General features: G+C 36.4%; 1 protein-coding gene across 1 annotated transcript in view; it reads right to left on the reverse strand.

Moving 5' to 3' along the window:
- The window catches only part of LRCH1 (leucine-rich repeats and calponin homology (CH) domain containing 1), an 80,483-nt gene that overhangs the window by 30,104 nt on the left and 28,251 nt on the right, over window positions 1-22,128 (reverse strand). Inside the window, exons 8-17 of the mRNA XM_009322846.1 lie at window positions 21,003-21,108; window positions 19,308-19,420; window positions 14,823-14,890; window positions 13,664-13,750; window positions 10,776-10,865; window positions 10,629-10,665; window positions 9,769-9,882; window positions 7,460-7,507; window positions 6,162-6,234; window positions 161-265 (exon numbers count right to left, since the gene is read on the reverse strand). Of these exons, the coding sequence (XP_009321121.1) occupies window positions 161-265; window positions 6,162-6,234; window positions 7,460-7,507; window positions 9,769-9,882; window positions 10,629-10,665; window positions 10,776-10,865; window positions 13,664-13,750; window positions 14,823-14,890; window positions 19,308-19,420; window positions 21,003-21,108 (841 nt within the window). The remainder of the gene's footprint in view (window positions 1-160; window positions 266-6,161; window positions 6,235-7,459; window positions 7,508-9,768; window positions 9,883-10,628; window positions 10,666-10,775; window positions 10,866-13,663; window positions 13,751-14,822; window positions 14,891-19,307; window positions 19,421-21,002; window positions 21,109-22,128) is intronic.

Below are 22,128 nucleotides of genomic sequence, written 5' to 3' on the forward strand. Positions count from 1 at the left end.
ACATATTCTACAGTAAATTAATGTGCATCCTCTGAGGTATTTAGTCTTATAAACATCCCCTCAAGAGTACTGTCTTTCATCCTTAGCCACATGGGGCATTTGCCATACATTCAGGTTTCTGAAAACACAAAATTAAGTAAATTATATATGGAACACCTACCATTGTCACTGTCTCCTTCAGATGGGATACTGTAGCTAAAGTTGTCCCATGTTTGTGCCTGTGTAAGTGTGTTGAAGGAGATAGGAGGAAGACTGAGGGATGGGTCTGCTGGAGGGGAGTGATAGCCAGTCCAACCATGGTGGTATAAGGACCGCAGGGGGGATAAAAGGGGGCAGCAGCATTTCATATATGGCATTAGGATTGTATGGTAATGACGAAAATGTAATTCAAAGGTGATTAATACACAATGCGTAATTTTTGAGAAAAGAATGAAAGATGATGCAGAATAAAAAGAACGAAAAGTTTCATGTTAGTACTTGCAAATCATACATCATATGCGCAGTTAAGGCTGTTAAGCTTAGCAAGATCATTGTAACCATAGCACTTCACACAACTTGTTTACAACGAAGTTTTAAGAAAAAGTACCCATAGATTTTACATTATAGCCTGACAAAAACCTTGACTCTGTGAATCAGAAGGTAAATATATCAGCTGTGAAGTTTCAGCAATGCAAAGTTCAGAGAATAAGAATTTTGGTATTTTTTGTAACTATGTAATAAGAACACTTCCTCCCCCAAAGACAAAGCAAATCTACACATCCATATGAAAATATTATTACATTACAACTTCCTAGCTGATTTTTATAAGTAGCAACTACATTATCCCTTGGATTCTCATTCTGTTGAAATATGTTCTGCAAGTACATGTACTATAGATGTTCTCCTTTTGTTTTAATTCACTTAATACTACATGCAGCACTACTTTTATTTCTTGCTGACTCCCCCAGCAGTAAGTCCAAACCTACAATGGGCCCACCACCCAAGGAAAGTTCTGGTCCTCCGCAACTTTTACAGACTTTCCAGGGACAAGAACAGACATACAATTCCTCCAAAGGGTGATCCTAAGTTTGTGCCACAAGCCGTGGCAAACCTGCACTGTAGACAGTCTTCTAACAAACACAAATTCAGTAACGATCCAGCTGGGCTCTCTAAAGCATGCAGAATTGCACATTTCCACAGAAGGTGCAACAGAGTCTGTAGACTATTCACCAGATGACTGTAAAAGCATGTCACGCCTACAGGTCATGACCACCCATCAACTCATTATGGAGCTAAACTTCTACAGCAATACAGTCCCTATTCTCCATCCATTCTGCCTTCTCTCCTTCAACTGGTCATGACAACACCCCTTATTTGTTCCTCAAATCCTTCAGCAGACATTTTTATTCCTTCCCCACCACATCTACTCTGCACTTCTATCTCCTAATTGTGGCAAGGATTTTCACCCAGGCTTTCCTCAAATCTCCATTCTACAGTGTTTCAGAACTGGACACTGACATCCTTAAAATATCTCCTCCCTGCTTATCTTCAGCACGTCAGCCATCCTTTCAAAGCTTCCCACTGGTTTCCTATTTTTCTGACACAGAATTTAAATCTTTCTCTGCCCTTCACAAGGTTGTCACTCCTTAATGAGCTTTTCCTGTATCTGATCACAATGTTCCTTACCACTTCTGCCACAAAAATTATGAACTCACTAATTTCTTGGTTTCCTACATATATTCCCATGTTTTAGCTACTGAATCCCACACACAAGCAACATTCATGCTCCTCAAACTAAACTGGAGATTATAAACTACCTCTACTCTAAATGCTAAACCATAACCCTAAATCAATTTAAAATTACTGTGTAGGTCAAAAAGCAGCTAAAACCATTTAATATTAGAAGAAAGTCCAAGGTAAAGTTTCAGTAAGCACAGGAAGTCCCTATTTTATACCATTTCAAATTAATAATCATAAGGAACTTAATCACATAGACTTTCTCCTTCCCACAATTCTTGAATCTGTATTAACATGATAATTCATACAGTGTCGTATAAAACTTCACCTTAAACTTCTCTTCACACTCAACTGTTCAAGAGCTCGCTCTCTTTAGCCATGCCTTTTTCCAAAGCCAGTTTACTGCTTCTGACTATTGGCACACCGGATCAGCTGAACCCGACTCTCAGCACAACTGAAACTCTGAGCAGAGTCAACACTGGGTAACAGAATAAAGATTTATGGCAAATGATAAACAGTCTTTAATTATGCTGGCAATTAGGATCCTCATTATTTTCCAAAGTACACAGATAACACAGGTAGGAAAGAAAACAAATGGAAGGAAAAAATAGCCAGAGATTAGAAAAACAGTAACTAGCACTGAAAAAAGGGAAAAATACTGTCAAGTTCTAATGATCATTATGTGTTCCAACAAACTTGAAAGACAGTGAGGCAAGCATGTCCACAGATACTAACATTGTGCTTCAAATCCTCTACAAGTTACCAAAAATGAATACACTGGATTCACAAGTAAGATTATGCTAAGTAAACAGTTGCAAGGGAGCAACTTTTAACTTTACAATACAAACTGCTTTGTGATTTTGAGTTTTGTCAGTGCTTCTTTTAGTCTCTGAAGGTACAATTTTTTGTTTGTCTGTTTGTGTTGCTGTCACCTTGTTCAGCACAAACTATGAAACACAGTGACCTCAAAATGGCACAGAACAAAAGCAAAAAATATTCTAGAGTACTGCAAGCTGTGTTAGTAGGTGTTCAGGCTTCAAGGTCTGGCTTATTAAAGATATCATGGCAAGAACTTTGCAACACGCAGTTTCAACAATTAGCACCACTCCGAACATTTTAATCAATTCATGAATCAAGCATAAAGAGTTTAAATTTATTAACTATTTTGAGTTACTCCTTTTCAGAGAGCAAAAGCACTTCCCAAGAGCAAAACTGTGGTTCTAAAAAAACTTGTAATTATTGGTTCTTTTCAATACTAATTTTTTAAGGTTTTCAAAACTAATGTGAATTTGAGAACCCCGTATTCTATGCAAGTAGTTAAAATACAGGAGGAAATATTCTGAAAAATTAAAAAAATCCTCTGTCTCTTTACCGTTTATGTAAACATCTGACCCTTGAAAAGAATCTGTCAAGAAGTCAAAACACATTCACTACCTTTCAAAACATTTTCTTTGGGTAACATGTCAGCCATCAGATATGAATTTTCCCAATGTTTTGCCTAGCTTTAAAATGAAAGAATAAAAGGACCTTCAGTCCTGAACACATATCAGTATGTACTAACACAGTATGTATTAACACAGAAGTTTAAGCCACTGTGGTTTATCCTCTGGAAGCACTTTCATTTGTGTGTGTACTTCAAAAAACTGGAATCCTTACCAGAAGTCTAGAACAGTTTACTTTCACCTTTCCAAGAGACATAAATCATTATGTAACGATGGGGGTGGGGGGGTAAAACAGAAAGCAACATTTGTTTAAAATAGATGAAAATAAACACAGTGAAAATAAACTCTCACATTTCAACAAGGTATGCTTGTATATATTTTCATTGAAAAGTTGCCACTATTTTTTCCACAGCGATGTACACATTTTAGTTAGAACACTTAAATGTTCTTTTAATTTTGCACTCAGATTTAAAAGATTTATAGAAGCAAGTAATTCAAATGTAAGCTCTAATGAAGTTAAATAGCTAAAACTCATTTCCACTGAGTTTTAAGGTGTCCCCTAAAGTCATGAAGAACTTAAATGAAAAAAGCTATTAAAATAAACTACAAACTGAACTGAAAAACTTTCCCGGATCACAGAACTGCTGGACCCCTAGGCTAGCTCAGCTCTAGGGCAATAAAGCAGTATATAATTAACAAGTACAAATTCAGACAGTGATAGGATGGTTCAAACTCACACAAAACTTGCAAAGTTTTAAAGTAAATACAGCGAAGAAACTAGAGACATGGCAAGCTAACCAGCTTTAACAGGAAAAACATTCAGGATTCACAAACACGCCAGTATTTTCAGTTACGTACTACTACTGTCTGTAAATTATTCTTATGTGTTAGCAAAACAAATTTTAACACTACTTTTAGAGTAATTTTAGGGTGGGAGCAGGAGAGAAAACAATATGCAGCTTCACTACTCCTTTGCAAGGTTTCATTTTGTTACATTGTGCTACATAGCTAATATACTGTCTTTTTATCTGAAGTTGGACCTAAAGTTTTAATATTGCCAAATTCCCCTGTCTTACCATGGTATAAATTTAAGGTGACATGACTGAAACTGGATGCGATGAGGTGAAAGACTGTGCAGTAATGGCTCTAGCTTGGTGACTTTGTAATTTATGATATGGAAAGGAGAACAAATTCAGATTATCAAATTTTCTGCAACCCACAGCTGTGACCAAAAGACACCATAGTATTGGCATACTCAAAGCGATTCAAATACATGAATTTGAATTGGTACAGTGCAGAAAATCAACAGATTATAACCAACTGACTTCGGTATTCAATGAGGCTATACAGAGCTGCGATATAGTCAAGGGAAGAACTGTAGGAGTTGTGCACATCTGGTCTTCCATCACGCAATTCGGAGGATTTGTTGCAAAGGACTGCAACCATTGCAATCCAGTCTTCCTAGAAATCCTCTAAAAAATTCACTAGGCTATTTTGCCCTGACCTATTACAGTCATTAAGTGTAGGACATCCTGGCACACTGATACACCAAGATTTGGAAGCGCATGTTAAACTAACACGTGAACAAGAAGTCACGGTCTTGCATTCTCTCCCACAACGCTGCTTCCAGTCCCCGGCAGCAGATTTCACTGGCAGCTCAGCAGGACACAGGCTACGTCCCGTGAAAGCAGCCACACGGCATGGGCCCGTTTGCCTTCACACATCCTTCTCCTAAGAGTGTTATCGCAATGTTGCCACTGGACTGTGAAATATTACTCAATGTTTTATTTTTTCCAAATCCTGAAAGGACCCATTTGCTCATCATTTAACCCATACTTTAAATATACAGAGAAATAACAACATCTCTAAAGCATCAGGAACATACAAGAAGAGAGCCAGAGTTTAACAGTCCAACAAACTAAGAAATGCAACTGAAAAGATCTGTCAAACTGTATAGCATAACTATATGAGAAATTTAAAATATCCTCTTCATGAAACAAGGTTGGGTCAATACCATTTCCTTTGCTTTTTAAAACTTTTTTTTTTTAATCTATGGGTACAATTTCTTAAACATTCACATTCAAATGTGAAACTGCTGCCATTATTGCCAAGATATTTTGTTATGGAAACTACAAGCTTGTAGTGTTTACCAGCATTTGATTAGAAGCATTTGTGGTGAATGTGAGAAACCAGAATTAGTCTTAGGACGCTGAAACATACTGAAAAACCTACGGTTATTCTTTAGAGGTGATGTGAAATAACTTAACAATATTGACGACCTCAGCACGGAGAAGATAAAAACTCAGTTTAATCCTGTAGCTAATCCTGTTTTTAAAGGAAGCTGTTTTCCCAGCCCTCAAATACATCAATAGGTTTGGGTTGTTTGGTTTTGGTTGGGTGTTTTTTGGTTTGGTTTTTTTTTTTTGCAGATTCAGTGCATTGCAAATTCATTAAACTCAGCTGCTGGCTGAAGTAAACATCTAATCTTCTTATAATGCTTGATCCTTACACAAGCATAACTACTGAAAGAATCATTGCAACGAGCAATTTTCAGAGCAATGCATAAGCGTTTTCCAAACAAGCCTAATTACTCACATATATTATTCAACAAAAACTAAACTGTATCACATACTAATTAAGCAAAAATCATATTTCAATTAGTATGTCAGCACAGATGATATATATGTATAAATGTATAAAATATGTGTATTTATATACATACACATATTTTTTAAACATACATACAAGTAATTTTATAAAACACCTAATTTATTAGTAAGGGATGAAAATTGATCCATATATAATGTGCTAAATACATACTTCTTACAAATTCAATCTTGATTCCAACCTATAACCTTAAAATGTTCTAATCTTCTAACTGTTGTACAGAAAATGTTTCATCACTGCCTTCTTAAGGGAACAAAATACAGACATCTATTAATAAAACAGATGTTAAAAAAAAAAAAGTACACACAAATTGGTTAATTTTCTTTCCCACATTACCTGATCGTGGCTTCAGGCCAAAAGGGATTGTGGTGTTTGTAGGAGGAGACGTTATTGGACTTTTATCCTTGTTCTGTGTAATTCAAGAACATAAATCTAAGTAAGAGTAACATCCAGAATATCTCAGCACAACTGACTGTATAAAATGCAAAAGTTAACAATACTGCACACTACAACTATTCCACCATAATCTGATCACAATATAGCCTCAAACCTATGATAATCTCCCTGTTTTATTCTGCCCTATTCTTTTGCTGGAAAAGATGAGTTTCTGACCAAAGACTGCAAGATATTCCCCCTAGCCGTAAATAAGCTCAATTATTTCTCAGTTTTCTCCCACGTAATCACTTGGTTCCATCAAACATACATTTTTGTGGCATAGTACATTTAAAAAAAACAAAGCAAAGACACGTTTTTTCTTTAGATACTTTTGTTTCTTTCACAGAATTAATTACCACTCTGCATAGTATTTTCCATGCAACACTGAGTTTCTGCTTAAAAAGCAGAAAAGAACAAGCTAAGCATACACCTCAGAGCAGGATTGCCCTTAACCCTGAACTAGGCTAACAGTTGCAGCAGGAAGAATGGAGTAGCAGCATACAGGAGAAGGTGAGGTATAATCGTCATACCACCAATGGTAACATAGAGAGTCCTATAACTGAACTCCGTAATGGGAATCCTATTTAAAAAGTGATTCCTCAGGGAGCCAGGAACTATAGAAGTCCCATCACCAAGACTGGTGGAAGGTGGCTTGGTGCTCATGAATTTGCAAGATGCTCATACACAGTGCAATGTAGAGGGAGAAGCCCTGTTTCTGCACGGAAAATATGAAGGGAAAGAATCTCCATAAGGAGCTCCCTACAGTTTCCTTTTTTGACCTTCTGCTGAGATTTGCACCGTGCAAGCGACAGGATCAGTAAAACCAGTCTCCTCTCTGAAAACTAATCAAGGACATGACACAACTGTGCAAAAAGAAATTGCACTGAAATCAACAGAAACTCTTGTGGAACAAGGAAAAGTCAAAAAAAGAAAATGTGGTAGAACGAACAAAATATAAAAAAATTAAATGTTTTATACTAAACTATGTAACTCCGAAACAAGCTTATCAGAAAAAAATATTTTTCTACCCTAGTAAATCCTTAAGACGACAAGAATAAACCACAGGCCAAATAAACCACATAGCCATTACTGATGACCTCAGTCATATTTTCTGTGATACTCAGTTACACGTTTCATTTGGTATATGAACCATTCATATAAAACATATGAGAGAGAAACAAATGGCACTAGCACCTTACCTCATTGTGAGAGGTTTGCCCACTTGCATTCCAAACAATTAGATCATTCTGCGTGTTTGCAAAGGGGGGGGGGGCGGGAAGGGGGAAAAAAAAAAGACCATTTCAGCAACTATATTAGTGATACACCACAACAGGATATTTTACTCGTGATACTCAGAGTATACTCATGTATAATGTGTATACTCAGAGTATACACATTAATACTTAATTATTTTTTTCACTGAAACAATTTTCATGAATAATACATACTTTTATTGCTAGTTGAACAACATTTAAAAAAACCTTGTGGAAATTATTCACAGATTGGTCTTTTTTTTTTTTAGTTTCAATCCTAAGTGATTATAACTGCATTTATAAGATTCTAATGTTTGTTGGTTCAAATGCAGTATCCAACTTTGTTTCACAGATTTTGTAATTAAACTATCACCAAGAGTTTAATATGCAAATATAGATTTTTAATATAGATTTGAAGAGAGAAGTATTCCGTAAGCAATTCCTTTTATAATTGCAGCATAACATACCTTTTGTTACCACTTCTGCTATAGTTAAATTGGAAACATGTAAGTCACATTAATAAATATGAAATACAATCATTAATTCTGCATCAATCATAAGTCAGTCAGCAGAAACACAGCTGGCATAAGTAAAAACAAATTGTAATTCAATTCAAAATCATTTCCTGACAGCCGATTTTTTTTTTAATCGATAAAAAATGGAAACAAAAATAAAAGATGGCACTTGGAACACTTGGTCCCAACAGTCACAGAGCTTTCCAAAAGTTAGCAAGATGGGAAGGAAGATTACACACCCATTTTGCTTCATGACCTTTCCTGACTACTTTTCAAGCTTAAAAAAAATTCTTCAGCTTTAGACTTCTTTCATAATAATACCTCAACCACTGTATTACCTAGGGTAAACAGAAAGAAATCTTAATCATCTGATCCCAGCCAGTTCTACCTGGGGACTCACACGCTTGAGCACTCCTGTGCTCAGGGACTATGTTCTTGTGACAGACCTGCTAGTTTTGCCTATGTTGCAGGTCTAATCTCTCTCACAGCATGCAGGTTACTAGTCAGAATTTTGAATTTATGCAAAATTGAATTCATTTAGTAACACAAGTGGTAACACAAATGCTTACTGTACTACACAGAATGTAGAATGATTAAAAACTTGCTCTTGCAAGATGTGTTTCCATTTCATGGAACGCACCTAGTGCTTTCACCTGCATAACACAGTCTAGATCAGGCCCTTTACAAGTGTTGAAGAAGATTTATTTCTTATTTGGAAGAGGTTCTTAAATGTGAATCAGCAGCGTCCTTGTAAAACAGTTCATCAAAATACAGAGACCACACACATTTTAACACTGAATTAGCCTTATCTGTTAATCTCAGCAATGTAGTAAGAACTGTTCCATATAAAGTGTGGTAACCCCAATGTAGAATAATATAACGGAAGAGATGAACCAATTCAATTTTTTTGAATTTTATATTTTAAAGAAAAAATAAAGACAAAATTAAGACTAACAAAGTCACAAGGATATCATAGGAATATTTGACAGTAATGATGATTATACATAAGAATATTTGAAAAGCATCAAGCTAAACCAGATTCCATCTATGTCTGGATAAGATAGACCACATTAAGGTACTACCAATATAGACAGAACATTACATAATTTTTTTCTCCAAATCTTCTTGCAAGAGTATTCACAAAAATCCCTATACAAACAAGTTCGGAAGTAATAACATATGCACCGAATATTTAAACTAGATTATTTCATAGTTCTTCATTTCTGGATTATTGCAATGTACACAAAACTTAAAATATTTTTGAAACTTTAAAACTATCATCTCAACCTATGTACAGTCTGTTTGTAATATTAAACACATTAAAAATACTGCTGTTAACAAAAACTTAGCAGCTTGTATAACTACAAGAGTATTTGGGGTGAGGGGGAAGAGGAATCAGGTGTTTCATTTTATTGAAGATCTATCTTTGAGGTGACATTTTTTCCAGGGGAATGCAACCACTGCAACTACTATAGTGTTTATTGGAAGAAAAGACTTTTATTAATTTCATTATATCAGTTTTTTCCTGAGAGATAGGTCTTAATCAACTTCCCATCTCAGCCAAACCTTGAGATTCATGCTAAGGTGAAAAAAAAAAAAAACAAAACCAAAAAAACCCAACCTCCACAAAAACCCCACCCAATGGGCCTAAACCCACTAGTATCTCCACACACAAATTGACAGAATGCAATGATCCATTCCAAATGTTTCCACACTTACTGCATCCAAACACCTCCATACCTGACTCAATGACCATTTTTCACCCTGTTCACAAGTTCTCACTTCAGGCTTTGCTTTCTCCATCATCAACTCCCTCCTTCTCTGAAATTCTAGTTCCTCTTCAGCATTTTCTCTCTGCAAGATAAATAACTCTTTAGACTGTGTATCGCTGGAAATAGAACTATATCTTTTTTTGCATAACATTACCTCAGAAGTATTTCTTACAAATACTGTGATGAAAAGTGAACAAAGAAGTAAGCAGATACTATATACTTGCAGTTTCAGTGCTAACAGGTAGATAATGTAAATCTAAACAAAGTACGTCATAAAGAATACCAGTTCACCAGTCAGGATACAGATCAAATAATAAGCAGCACGTATCACACTGTAAAACTCCAAATCATACTTTATATACTCTCTGTAACTATAGTGACAGTGCTCTGGGAAAACATTAATTTTTAGTTTACAAAATATTTTTGTGTTATCCTTAACGAATGTACTATTTTCCTACACCAGAATGGGGAGATAGGGGGGTGGGATGGCAGACGAGTATGCATAGCTGAGCTATGAACTGGCATACATGAAAGCCACACACGGGGAAAAAAACCTAAGATGTAAAAGTAACTGATATACTTTTACAAAAAATATACTGATACAAAAAATATAACTGATATACTTATACAAAAAATTTTATATACACACATATAAAAAAAAAAACAACAATTCCATAAAAATGTTAAAGAAGAATTAGTTTTGTCCTCCAACCTACAATTTTTTCCCCTTCCTTACTTCCCTTCTCTAGATTAATAATTGATGAAATTGTTGGCTCATTCCCTGTTTCCTCCCCAAAATATTTTGTAATAATACACTCATTAACATACCTGACCAAGGGAAGACATCTCCATCTGCATTTGACCACTATGTATAAAGATAAACAAATGCAAATATGTAATTCATTGTGTAGAAACTTGAATATGATGAATCTAACAAATGCATTATTTTTTTCTAAAAAAGGTAGATAAACACACTTTACTGTAGACTCCTGAAATTCTAAAGCTGTTGCTGGTTCCATGGGATACAGATTCACACCACTGCTCTCTGAAATATCCATGCTTAATCTGCAAGGTTTGAAATAAAAACATTGCACTGGGGTATAGCTTTGGTAACCATTCAGTTCAGTATTTAATTTCAAACAAATGGAAATATGAAATACTTCTACAGTCATGGTTCTAACCTGCTCAGTGTTATCTCTTAACAACTTTTTGAAATGCCTCCTGATGCTTCACTATCACCAGTTCAGTCAAAGCAACGTTAATGCTTTCCTCTGCAAAATGTCACCCTGAGCAATGGCTTGTATCAAAACAAAAGGACCTGCTTACTACCAACAACCATGCCATTATCTAGAAGACGGCAGATTTCTATATCCAACTTCCAGCACCCTGTGTTCAAATAGGAGCCACAGCCCTGGTTAGACATTCAAGTTCAATTTACAGTGGATGAAAATAAAGCAGCGCAGCAGTAAATTCACAACAGACAAAGATCTGAAAGAAAGCAGTGAATATAGGAAAGGGTATGTAGGAATCTGAAACAAACATCTGAAAATACTGAAAAAGATTGAGTCTGAAATCTTTTTCCTTTCCAGAACTGAAATGCTGCTTAAGTGCACACAAGGTATGCAGATTTGAAACTGCAGAACACTAGGACAACAGTAACTGGACAAGCGTTTTACAAGTTTAGTAGTTATACCTGTTAGCAGAAATAGCTCCAACTGATATGCTCTACACTGAACTCTAGTCAGTGCATGTTAGGCATGTCAGCATCTCCTACTGTTTCAGCCCCTACAGTGGTTTCTCTTTCTAACTCCTAAATGGTCTTCAGTGTGAGATAAGGATAATTCTGGCTGGAGTTAGTTATTTCAACTCGGTTATCCTGACTAGGTGGTCAGAGTTATACTGATGCACGATGGAAACCTCTTTGGGGAAAGTTATGATTTTTGACATGCTATAGGTTTAAGTTAAAAGCACATGAAGGCTTTTGTGCATCTTAAATTAAGGAGCAATGGAAGCATTTAAAAATTCCTTTGTGGATCTGGATAAAGACAAAAACTATTCAGTATGAAAAACAAGATTTTCCTCACACTGCTTTATATAATGCAAATATATAACAAACTGCCATGCAATCCAGTAATTATAAAAGCAATGATGAGGAACCCACGGTCCAGAGGACTGAAAGTCTACAGTGTGATTTGGCAAGTATTAAGCAGCTGGGTGTATCTTGCTGGGTAAGTCTGTATGTTAACATACAGGAGACATACATTGAAAAGCTTATATAGCGGTCAGTAAATTAAAAATAAATACTCATATTTTAAGGTTAGAAAGTGCAGCCGCAAAAAGAAAAAACAAACAACACTACATAAAAAAACAGTAGAAAAATACAGACATGCATGACATGATTAGCCATTTTTAAAAGCCACATTTCAAATTTACTGTAGTGTGACTAATGAAAGCACATTTGAATATGCATGGAGAAACAGACTAATTTTCTGTATTTTATTGCCCTTTTTAATTTAATACGCAAAACTAAATATGTAGGAGATATTGGGGCAATATTTGACAAAAACCAAAATGACAAAATTTATAAGTCTAACAACTGATTTTTTTTTAATGTTGCTTTTTTCCAAACCAGACTTTTTCCTTTTTTAATTGCAACACTTCTCCCACAAAGTAATAAGCCTCGTATGAGGTGCAGAAGCAATGGCATACTATCTCACAGAAACCACAGGAACTAAAAAGCTTTCCTAAGTTGTATGACTTTTTATTAAGTAAAAATACTTGTGATTCAAGTATTCAGTATATAATTCAAGAATTCAAGTATTCTTTACATGATTCAATATAAAGCCAGACAATTGTCTCTCTAGAAATACTAACAGGAATGACTTTCTGTCCTAAAAAGTACAAAGGTCTGCTAGGTGAAAACGTGGTATCAAAATAGGCATTTAAACTAAAGAACAGTGTAGTCACAAGAACAAACGGCTATGGTGAACTGGCCAAGGGAGGAAGGAGAAACAAGGACACTTTAGGCTGGAAGTGACAAGGAGGTTTCTAGTCTTCAGAGAAATTAAGCTCTGAACCAGCTACCTCATAGAAGTAATGAAGAAAAATGAGTTACCTAGCTTTGAAATGAACTTAATCAATTTCTGAAGGTGGTTACACAAAGAAAAGCAATAGCAAGCATCTGGACAGAACTACCTACACCACTCTTGTCAGTCCTTTTCCGCAGGACAAGCATTTATTTTCTTTTAAATAACTTACTCCTTTGTTTATTCACAGATCCAGAGTCATTCCGCCTGACTTTAGCCACTTAAAACAGGCACCTAAATTATAAAACATTGCCTTCTGTAGTCAGGGGATATCTAAATAACTTTCTCTAGCTGCCTCTTCCTCTTTCTCCTTTTGATTTCAGAGGGAGAGTACAGAAAACTCCACCACTAATTCAGGTCTCCTTTATGTGCTTCATTGAGGTGGGATGAAGCTGGGCCAGAAGACCTTCTCCAATCTCTAGTAAGTAGAGGAGAGTTTATAGTCCCTAGAAGAAATGTGACTATCCTAGACAAAACTTCAAAAAATCACAGTAGTGTACACGAGATGAATGGTTAAGAGGTGTCTCCACCTCTAAATTTAGGTTTCTTTTAAACCTGAAATCCTTCTTAATTTACTGGGAATCTTGACTAGATACTCAGAGAGAGAATGCAAGTTTCCTTCTTAACTATCTAAGCGTCTCCTGAGAAACATCAGTATGTTAACAAAGCACCTTGTAACTCCAGAAAACTTTCAATTATCAGTTAAAGAACTCCTCCAAAGCCATTCACAAAAATTTTAAATACATGACATTAAGACACCAGCTACTGTAAGCATACCTGTTGGGATCTTGTAATAAATCTACTGCTTCTCTTAGTTGTTCTATCATCGCTATATCAATAGTTTGTTCTTCCGATAAATTTATTCTATAACAGAAAAAAAAAACATTCAAAGAGGTACAACAGCAATTACCAAGAGTAGTCTGAATTTCAGTTTGTGAGCTGTATCTTCCAGCTGGCATGCAAATAACTACAGAGGGGAAAAAAAAAACCAGCCTCTGTGCACACTAGTATGTGCTGAATTTAGCAAAAGAGTTTCTTCTGAAACTCTTCATTTTGTCCTTAAGAAAGCCCCCCAACCCAATACATACATACATGAACAAATGTGATGAACTAAAACTTTTAGTATTTCAATAAAAGACTGACTTCTAAAATTCAAAATTTATTTACCAATATTTGACTCTTATTAACTGCACTCATCACATATATTGTTTTAACATAAGTACTAAATACAACGATTTTTTTAATGGACCAGCATGCTTTCTTTTGCTTTTCAACATTTGTAATTCTTTTTGGGGTTTAGAAACACAATCACCTGTTAGTTCTGCCATTAAGGCTCTTTCAGAAAGTACTTATTCTTCCCTTCCTTCAATTTTTATTTTTAAATCATATAGGACTCCACTGTTCTGCTTAGTTACAACTTCACAGTACACTGTCATGCTAAATTCCCTTTTCTTACGCACTCTTCTCAGCAGCTGATGTTCACTTGCTCTGCTCTTGAATTAATGTCTATGAATTAATGATTGTTTCAGGGTTAAAATTATGACAAAAGAAGAAAAAAGACTGAGGGAATTTTTCCAATTAAATTACATTTTAAAAAATGTACATTAAATTTAGATCTTACATGATTTGATAAAATCCCTTTTTACCAACGCCATTAACAGACTAAATATCAAAATACCTAGTTAAAAAGCTTGCATTCTACATAGGTAAAAAAATATTACAGCATTATTGGTACATACCAATTAATTAGTTGTAATACAACATCTACTCTATTAGGCAATAACATGTAAAACATTGAGCATACACGAAGTGCGAGGCTGTGCTTCTGTTATGCCTCCAAGTCTACAAAATTATTAACTGATAAGGAAATGCCAGTTCTGGTCAATCTAATTAAATGACACAGCTAATTACTTATAGATACATAAAAAATACTTACATTCCATCTGTTTGCCATTGTGTGTCCTCTTCTATTCTCAATAATTCATCACACTCTGCTGCTCTGCTCTGCAAGCAGACAAAGTGATACTGAGAACTGAACTTTGCGATTAAGTAGGCACATAAATTTTGCTTTCAGACTCGGCTGACCTAATTTATGTAACAGTTTAGGGTGGCTAGTTGAAGCAATCCAACACTTCTGCTCCACTCCTCACTCTACCCCCTTTTAAGATACTGATTACAAGATCTTCTATTCGCTGTTCAGATTTTATTGAGGTCAACAGCACCTACCCTCCTTTAACTGTAAAAAGAAAGTCAAGCAGCATGAGAATTCTTTATTCTATGTCCCAGATTTCATTTGTGCCTTTCTGGTGTATGCAAACAATGCTTCAGTTAAGCATGACCCTAACTCTCCTCTTACTTGCTTCTCCTCCCACAGCCAGATTTGTTTACAGAGCAAGGAAATTCCACATATGCAAACAGTAGCGATTATGTACTTCATCCATAATTATTAACAGGACTCCTACTTGACAATTTTAACAGCCATGAATAATTTAAAAAAAAAAATATCAGAACAAAAACTGCATGCAACAATTCGTATCAGTCAGCCAGTTATTTTGGGTTCAATGTAGGCATAAATTAGAGCTCCCACTGTCCTACTTAAAACTATGAAGTGCTACTTATTAGAAACGTGACTCTCTCTTTTATGCTTTCATTTGGTGCTTTGCAATTTTCTTTTCTCTTTCATCTCAGATAGGCAGGAACACTAAAGCAGTTCAGCTGCCAGTAAAGACAGAAGCTCTCTGAATGGATATGCATTTGTACTAGTAGAGAATTAAGAGCAGAAAACAGAGGGGCTTATCCTCTTTTGTGTCATGTGTTTGGCACATCAGTCACATCACTCTGTACCAATAAATGCTATCCAACTCTGCCAGATGTGTCACTGAAGAGTGTACCAGCTTCTCTAACATTCCCCAAAGATGGCCCGTTCCCCAGAAGAATGAATAAAGCCATTCTTTTTTATTTTTCTTCTCCTTACAGGAATGAACTACATGATTTTTCCCATAAGAAGGGCACATATCATAAGATGACAAAAATGCAGCACTTATTCTAGAAGGTGATCCTCAGTCTCTGGGTGTAATTATATAGAAAGATAAATAAAGCCATATAAATTAGGACTAACATTTGAAAAACTGCAAAATCCTCAAAGCCTAAGCTCCTTTTTGCACTGCAAGTTGTACTGATTTTATGTATGGTTTGGTTAACCAGAATTTCAATTTTAGAAGACACACACACACACACACACACCCCACTGTCCTAAAAGGCATTCTAGCACATGACTAAATATAAACCAAAGAACACAACAGATTCAGAAATCTGCACAAGAAGGAAAAAGCCCGGAGTTCAAAACCCTCAGAATAAAATGGATGTACTACCTGTTCAAGTCACCAACTGCTGATCTCAACTGCCATAATGTTAAGGAGATATCAAAATTAAAAGAAATTAAACTGCTCACTCTGGCAATATTCTTATACTGAAATTCAATACGGTAACCTATATTTTACTGAACCAGTGTCTGCAACACATTATTTCAGACAATATTATCTTATTATGAGAGATAACATTCCCAAGGGAATAGTCTTCAAATGGTACACTACTGAAAATCAAGATAATGAAGTGAGAAGAACAAGGAAAGGAAATACAAAGTGTGTATATATATAAAAAAATATAATGTACAGTCAGCTTCAGATGCGTGTATCCCTTTGTCAGAGGAGAATGAAAGTATTCTATCCCCTTTTACCTAGTTCATTCACCTCAAATGTGCGCACTTGCTGAAAATTTCTATGCAGGAAACCTACGATTATTTGTTAACATTTTAACTATCTAAAAATAAGAAGTTTTTAGTGTAAAAGTCACAAAAGAACGAGCCAATATAAGATAGAATCATAGAATCATAGAATCATTAAAGGTTGGAAGAGACCTCCAAGATCATCGAGTCCAACCATCAACCCAACAACACCATGCCCACTAAACCATGTCCCTAAGCGCCTCATCTACCCGTCTTTTAAATACTTCCAGGGATGGTGACTCAACCACTTCCCTGGGCAGCCTGTTCCAATGTTTAACTACTCTTTCAGTAAAGAAATTTTTCCTTACATCCAATCTAAACCTCCCCTGGCGCAACTTGAGGCCATTTCCTCTCGTCCTTTCGCCAGTTACTTGGGAGAAGAGACCGACACCCACCTCGCTACAACCTCCTTTCAGGTAGTTGTAGAGAGCAATGAGGTCTCCCCTCAGCCTCCTTTTCTCCAGGCTAAACAACCCCAGCTCCCTCAGCCGCTCCTCATAAGGCTTGTTCTCCAGACCCCTCACCAGCCTCGTTGCCCTTCTCTGGACACGCTCCAGCACCTCAACGTCCTTCTTGTAGTGAGGGGCCCAAAACTGAACACAGTATTCGAGGTGCGGCCGCACCAGTGCCGAGTACAGGGGCACTATCACTTCCCTGCTCCTGCTGGCCACACTATTTCTGATACAGATAATCCATAGTGTCCTAAACATCCAGCAACTATAAATAACTCTTCCCAATAATCAATGAAGTTATAGACAATACACTATTGCCATTTTAAACACGACTGAATTCACATTTGTATTTGTAAATAACAAAAAATAATAAGCAACATGTATTTACTATGCAAATAAAGTCTTCTGATAACTACATGTCTTCAGTAACTATGAAAGGGAAAAGGTTTTGGGGGTTGTTTTTTTTTCCTTTGTTTTTAAATGCTAGTCCTCTGTGGCTGCCACCTCAGAGACTCTGCAACTAGCCAAAGAAGATCTGCAAGAAATTTGTTGCTAGGAAAAAAAAAAAAAAGGAAAAAGGTTGCTCGAATAAAGAGATCTTTTGCAGAACAAGAAGTCTGCTTCCAAGAAGCTGGAAGGCCACATCCTTTCTCTTTCCACTATTATTTCCCAGCACATTTTTTCCTATAAGCAATGGAAGATGAAAGTGATACAATGCCTCTTTGCACCCCTTAAGAATCTCCACAGAAGGAGAAAATTAGTCTAAAAATATCCATACTAGATGATCCTTTCTGGCCTACAAATCAAGAGGAGCCATCACGTCCACAGGAATGCTACAAAAATACTACTATTTCTCAAATATCTTTGCATTACAAAGGATCTAGCAAAAGTATCCAGCAAATACATTTTCACAGAAAAAAAAAAAACCAACACTTGCTCAAAATTTCTCTAGAATCTTTCAAAAACTCCTCAGCCTACCTAACTACATTTAATTAAAATTCATCAGGCAGTTCTTACTGTACAATAAAGGAAGTGAATTTCATGAGTTACCACACAACAGCAATCACTAATGATTCGTAATACATTTCTATGGATTCTGTTGCAGCTTTCTCAGACACGTGTGTCTAGACACATTCCACTAAACCTAATGCCACAAAACACACAAAAAAAAAAAAAGTAAATGACAATACGAATGGGGAAAATACAACTTAAAACAGACAAAAAGGCACAACAGAACAATTTCTAAAAGGTCATTCATTATGAAAAACAGTTCAAAAAGAAAGCACATTTGATAGTTCCCTGACAAGAAGCCACGTGCCAGGAAGATGCCACATGACTGATAAGCAAGTACTCATTAACCATGACAGAAAGACAAAAGTAATACTTTCAAACGGATTAAGCAACTACCTATGACGTGTAACCAGCAATCCAGAGCACCAGTGTTCAGTAATGAACATACATACAAAAAAGACTGATGGGTATAATCTCCAAGTTTCTTATTGTGGATAACCTGTGTTTTCTTACATACTTCATTATATACATACACATGTTGTTATACACACAAATATACACACAATTATTCAAATGCACTTTCCTATCACCTATTGCATCTACAAAGTTCATAACAGAGCCAGTGTATACCCCCAAAATCCATCAAGAAAGGAAGTTGCCAACTCCTGTAAGAGGTAGGTTCCTAGAATAATAGATTTTATTTTAGATTTAATATAATTTGTCTTTAAAGATCTCTCAATTTCTACTATAATTTTAAAACATTTAAGAAAATATATTTTAATACTATAACATTATTTCGTAACTTTAACCACCACAGCTAACTCTGAAAGTCTTCTTTCATTTTACTAATGTAACAAATGCAAAAATTGCTCAATTAAAAATATAAAGCAAATAGTACAAAACATATCTGCCTTTTTCTTAAAGCCTTAAACATAGTTACAGGATAACTTGCACATATACTAGAAAAAGAGATATGGGCAAATTGACCTCCTAGATTAATTATAATCACTTTAAACCTACCTGCTTATTTTTGCCTTTTGTATTTTTTATGACAATGACTATTAATTGCGGTCTCTTATTCATTAAAATGTCTGCAGTTTGTCATTCCTACTTGCTCTATACTTATGAAAGTAGTGAAGATATTTCCCCCCATTTAAAATTGTCACAAACTTGCCTTAATGTAACTCATAAATTCAGTAGTAAGGGTATCCGATTCATCACACTGGTTTCCTGTTTCTCTTGACTTATCATTGACAATCAAGTGAGAAGATCCCTGATGGAATCCCACTAATAACAATAAAAAAAGATAGAAGAATGATTTCTGGTTCAGCTCAACATTTGTTACTCAACACAATTTAAGTGTATTAAATTATAGAGCTCAAAAACAAGTAAAGTTTAAATTCAAAGCATATTAAAAACCTCAAACAAGTTAAAATTTTTGCATTCTAAGGAGTGATGCCAATTAATTTCAAAGTTGTAATAAATCAATACCTTGGGCTCATACAGTGTAGATCAGAAGCACAACAACAGGCATTGATGGAGTCAGTTTTGAACTACACCAAATATGTCTTGCCAGTACCACTACAGGAACACAGCTGGACAACTAGAGAGTATTTTAGGACGTTCAGATGTCTCAGCCAGTGACTTCCAGTTTAATGCAACTTCAGAGTGTCCTGGTTTCAGCAGGGATAGAGTTAATTTCCTTCCTAGTAGCTGGTACAGTGCTGTGTTTTGGATTTAGGATGGGAACAAAATTGATAAGGCACCGATGTTTTAGTTGTTGCTAGGTAGTGCTTACACTGGCCAAGGACTTTCTAGTTTTTCATGCTCTACCGACTGATGCACAGGGAGCTGGGAGGGGGCACAGCCAAACTGGCCAAAGGGACATTCCATACCATGTGACGTCATGCTCAGTACATAAACTGGGGGAAGCTGGCCGGGGGGGCCGCTGCTCGGGGACTGGCTGGGCATCGGTCGGCGGGTGGTGAGCAATTGTACTGTGCATCACTTGCTTTGTGTATTATTACTATTATCATATTATTATCATTATCATTTTATTTCAATTATTAAACTGTTTTTATCTCAACCCACAAGTTTTCTCACGTGCTTTTCCAATTCTCTCCCCCATCCCATCGGGAGGGGGGGGGAGTGAGCGAGCGGCTGCGTGGTGCTTAGTTGCCAACCGAGGTTAAACCACGACACAGAGTTATACTATAACAAACACTCAAACTCTCAGCAGAACTCAAACTAAATGATTCAGAGCCTATGCCAATCTCTTGCTTACATATACTACTTCCAGGGATATGAGGCAGTAATAATTTTCTCCTCTACTTGAAGTGGTCTGATCCTATAACTTACCCTCTCCAGCGTGCCGATAAACACTGTAGGTAGGATGTAATGCTTTTACTATCTCACTTAGTATTCTACTGAATTCTGATGAGTATCTTAACTGAAGTTCATTTAATCTAGTATGTAACACTGGGGAAAGGCTGATCTATTTACGTGGTTTCCATATACAACTCACTGAGTTCATCCTGCCATTTATCATTAGTACGTGCAGACCTTGGAGAAACATTGTTTATCAGTATGTAGATATAATTTAGAAAAATGTAAGTTACTTTAATAAAATTTAGATAAAATTAAACCTTCTCTCAAAATCTGAAGAGATTTATTTCTTTCCCGGGGAAACGCTGACTTTGAATAATAAAGCTTTATATATGCATTAAGTCCAACTACAGAAATGGACTCTGCTTTTGTACAAGATTGATGCTTGTTGGGCTGTGATTTTTGCAAACGGAATTTAGTCTTATACATAGAATTATTGACAGAATTCCCCCGTATTTAACTTCCACTTTTTTTACATTCCAACCTTTTCTTGAGTTAGCATGGTGACCTGAATCTTCCTTTACAACCTGATCTTCTTCCACGATGTCTGACATTGGAACATTAAAGCTGAGAGTATCTTCATCAGATGGCTAAGAAGAAATAAGAGAAATAAGAAATAAGTTTGATTCAACTCAAACCAAAACTGATAAACACGTACATATTAAGAAGAGCGCTCACTAAAGAGCGGCAAACTAATATGGGAGAGGATACCAGATCATCCAACATGACCAAATCCTGCTATAGGAAGCTGTAGTCATGCTGAATACATCCTCACAGTAGGCTTGCCAAGCAGCACAATTCATCTGTTGTCTTTTCCTATCTTCCTCACTGCACTAGTCCTCTCCTTGCAGTGACACCATTGCACTGTGCTGCTCTCTGCATGCCTTCCTGGGACAGCTGAAAATAGGGGCTCCTTGTAGCCATCAAAGTCCGTAGAAAAACTAGAGCCTCGTATCACAGTCCTTTTTTCTTTCCCTCCAAAACTCTTCTCCCCTGCATTACCACACAGCTTGTTAATTTAATGCCTAAAGAAAGCAAGATGAGCTTTGTAGGCTGAGGCAATATCTTTTATTAGATTAACTGGTAGAGCTGAAAAAAAGCATAAACTCTCAAGTACACTAGCTTTTCTTCATTGGCTTAAAAGCTTATCCATTTTTTTCACCTGTATTAGCTGGTACACAAAAACACATTACTTTTATCTACAAGCTTATCCTGTCTATGACTTTACAGATAGTCGCTACACAAAGAAGCTCTGACACACTAGCCTTCACTTCTCTCCCATGCTACTAAGGCTCTGCTGTTCTGTAGGACTGGCAGCAACCTGCTCACAGGGGGACCTGCTCACATTCCCCCCTGAGGTGAACTACAGCAAAAACTAGTACGCCTTTCATACCGTTTCCCACAGCATTCTCCTGGAGAAACTGGCTGCTCAGGGCTTGGATGGACATACTCTTCGCTGCATAAAAAAACTGGCTGGATGGCCGGGCCCAGAGAGTTGTGGTGAATGGAGTTAACTCCAGTTGGCGGCCAGTCACAGGTGGCGTTCCCCAGGGCTCAGTGCTGGGGCCAGTTCTGTTCAATATCTTTATCAATGATCTGGATGAGGGGAT

The sequence above is a fragment of the Pygoscelis adeliae genome, unplaced genomic scaffold (assembly GCF_000699105.1).
Source record: "Pygoscelis adeliae isolate BGI_AS28 unplaced genomic scaffold, ASM69910v1 Scaffold74, whole genome shotgun sequence".
Taxonomy (NCBI): domain Eukaryota; kingdom Metazoa; phylum Chordata; class Aves; order Sphenisciformes; family Spheniscidae; genus Pygoscelis; species Pygoscelis adeliae.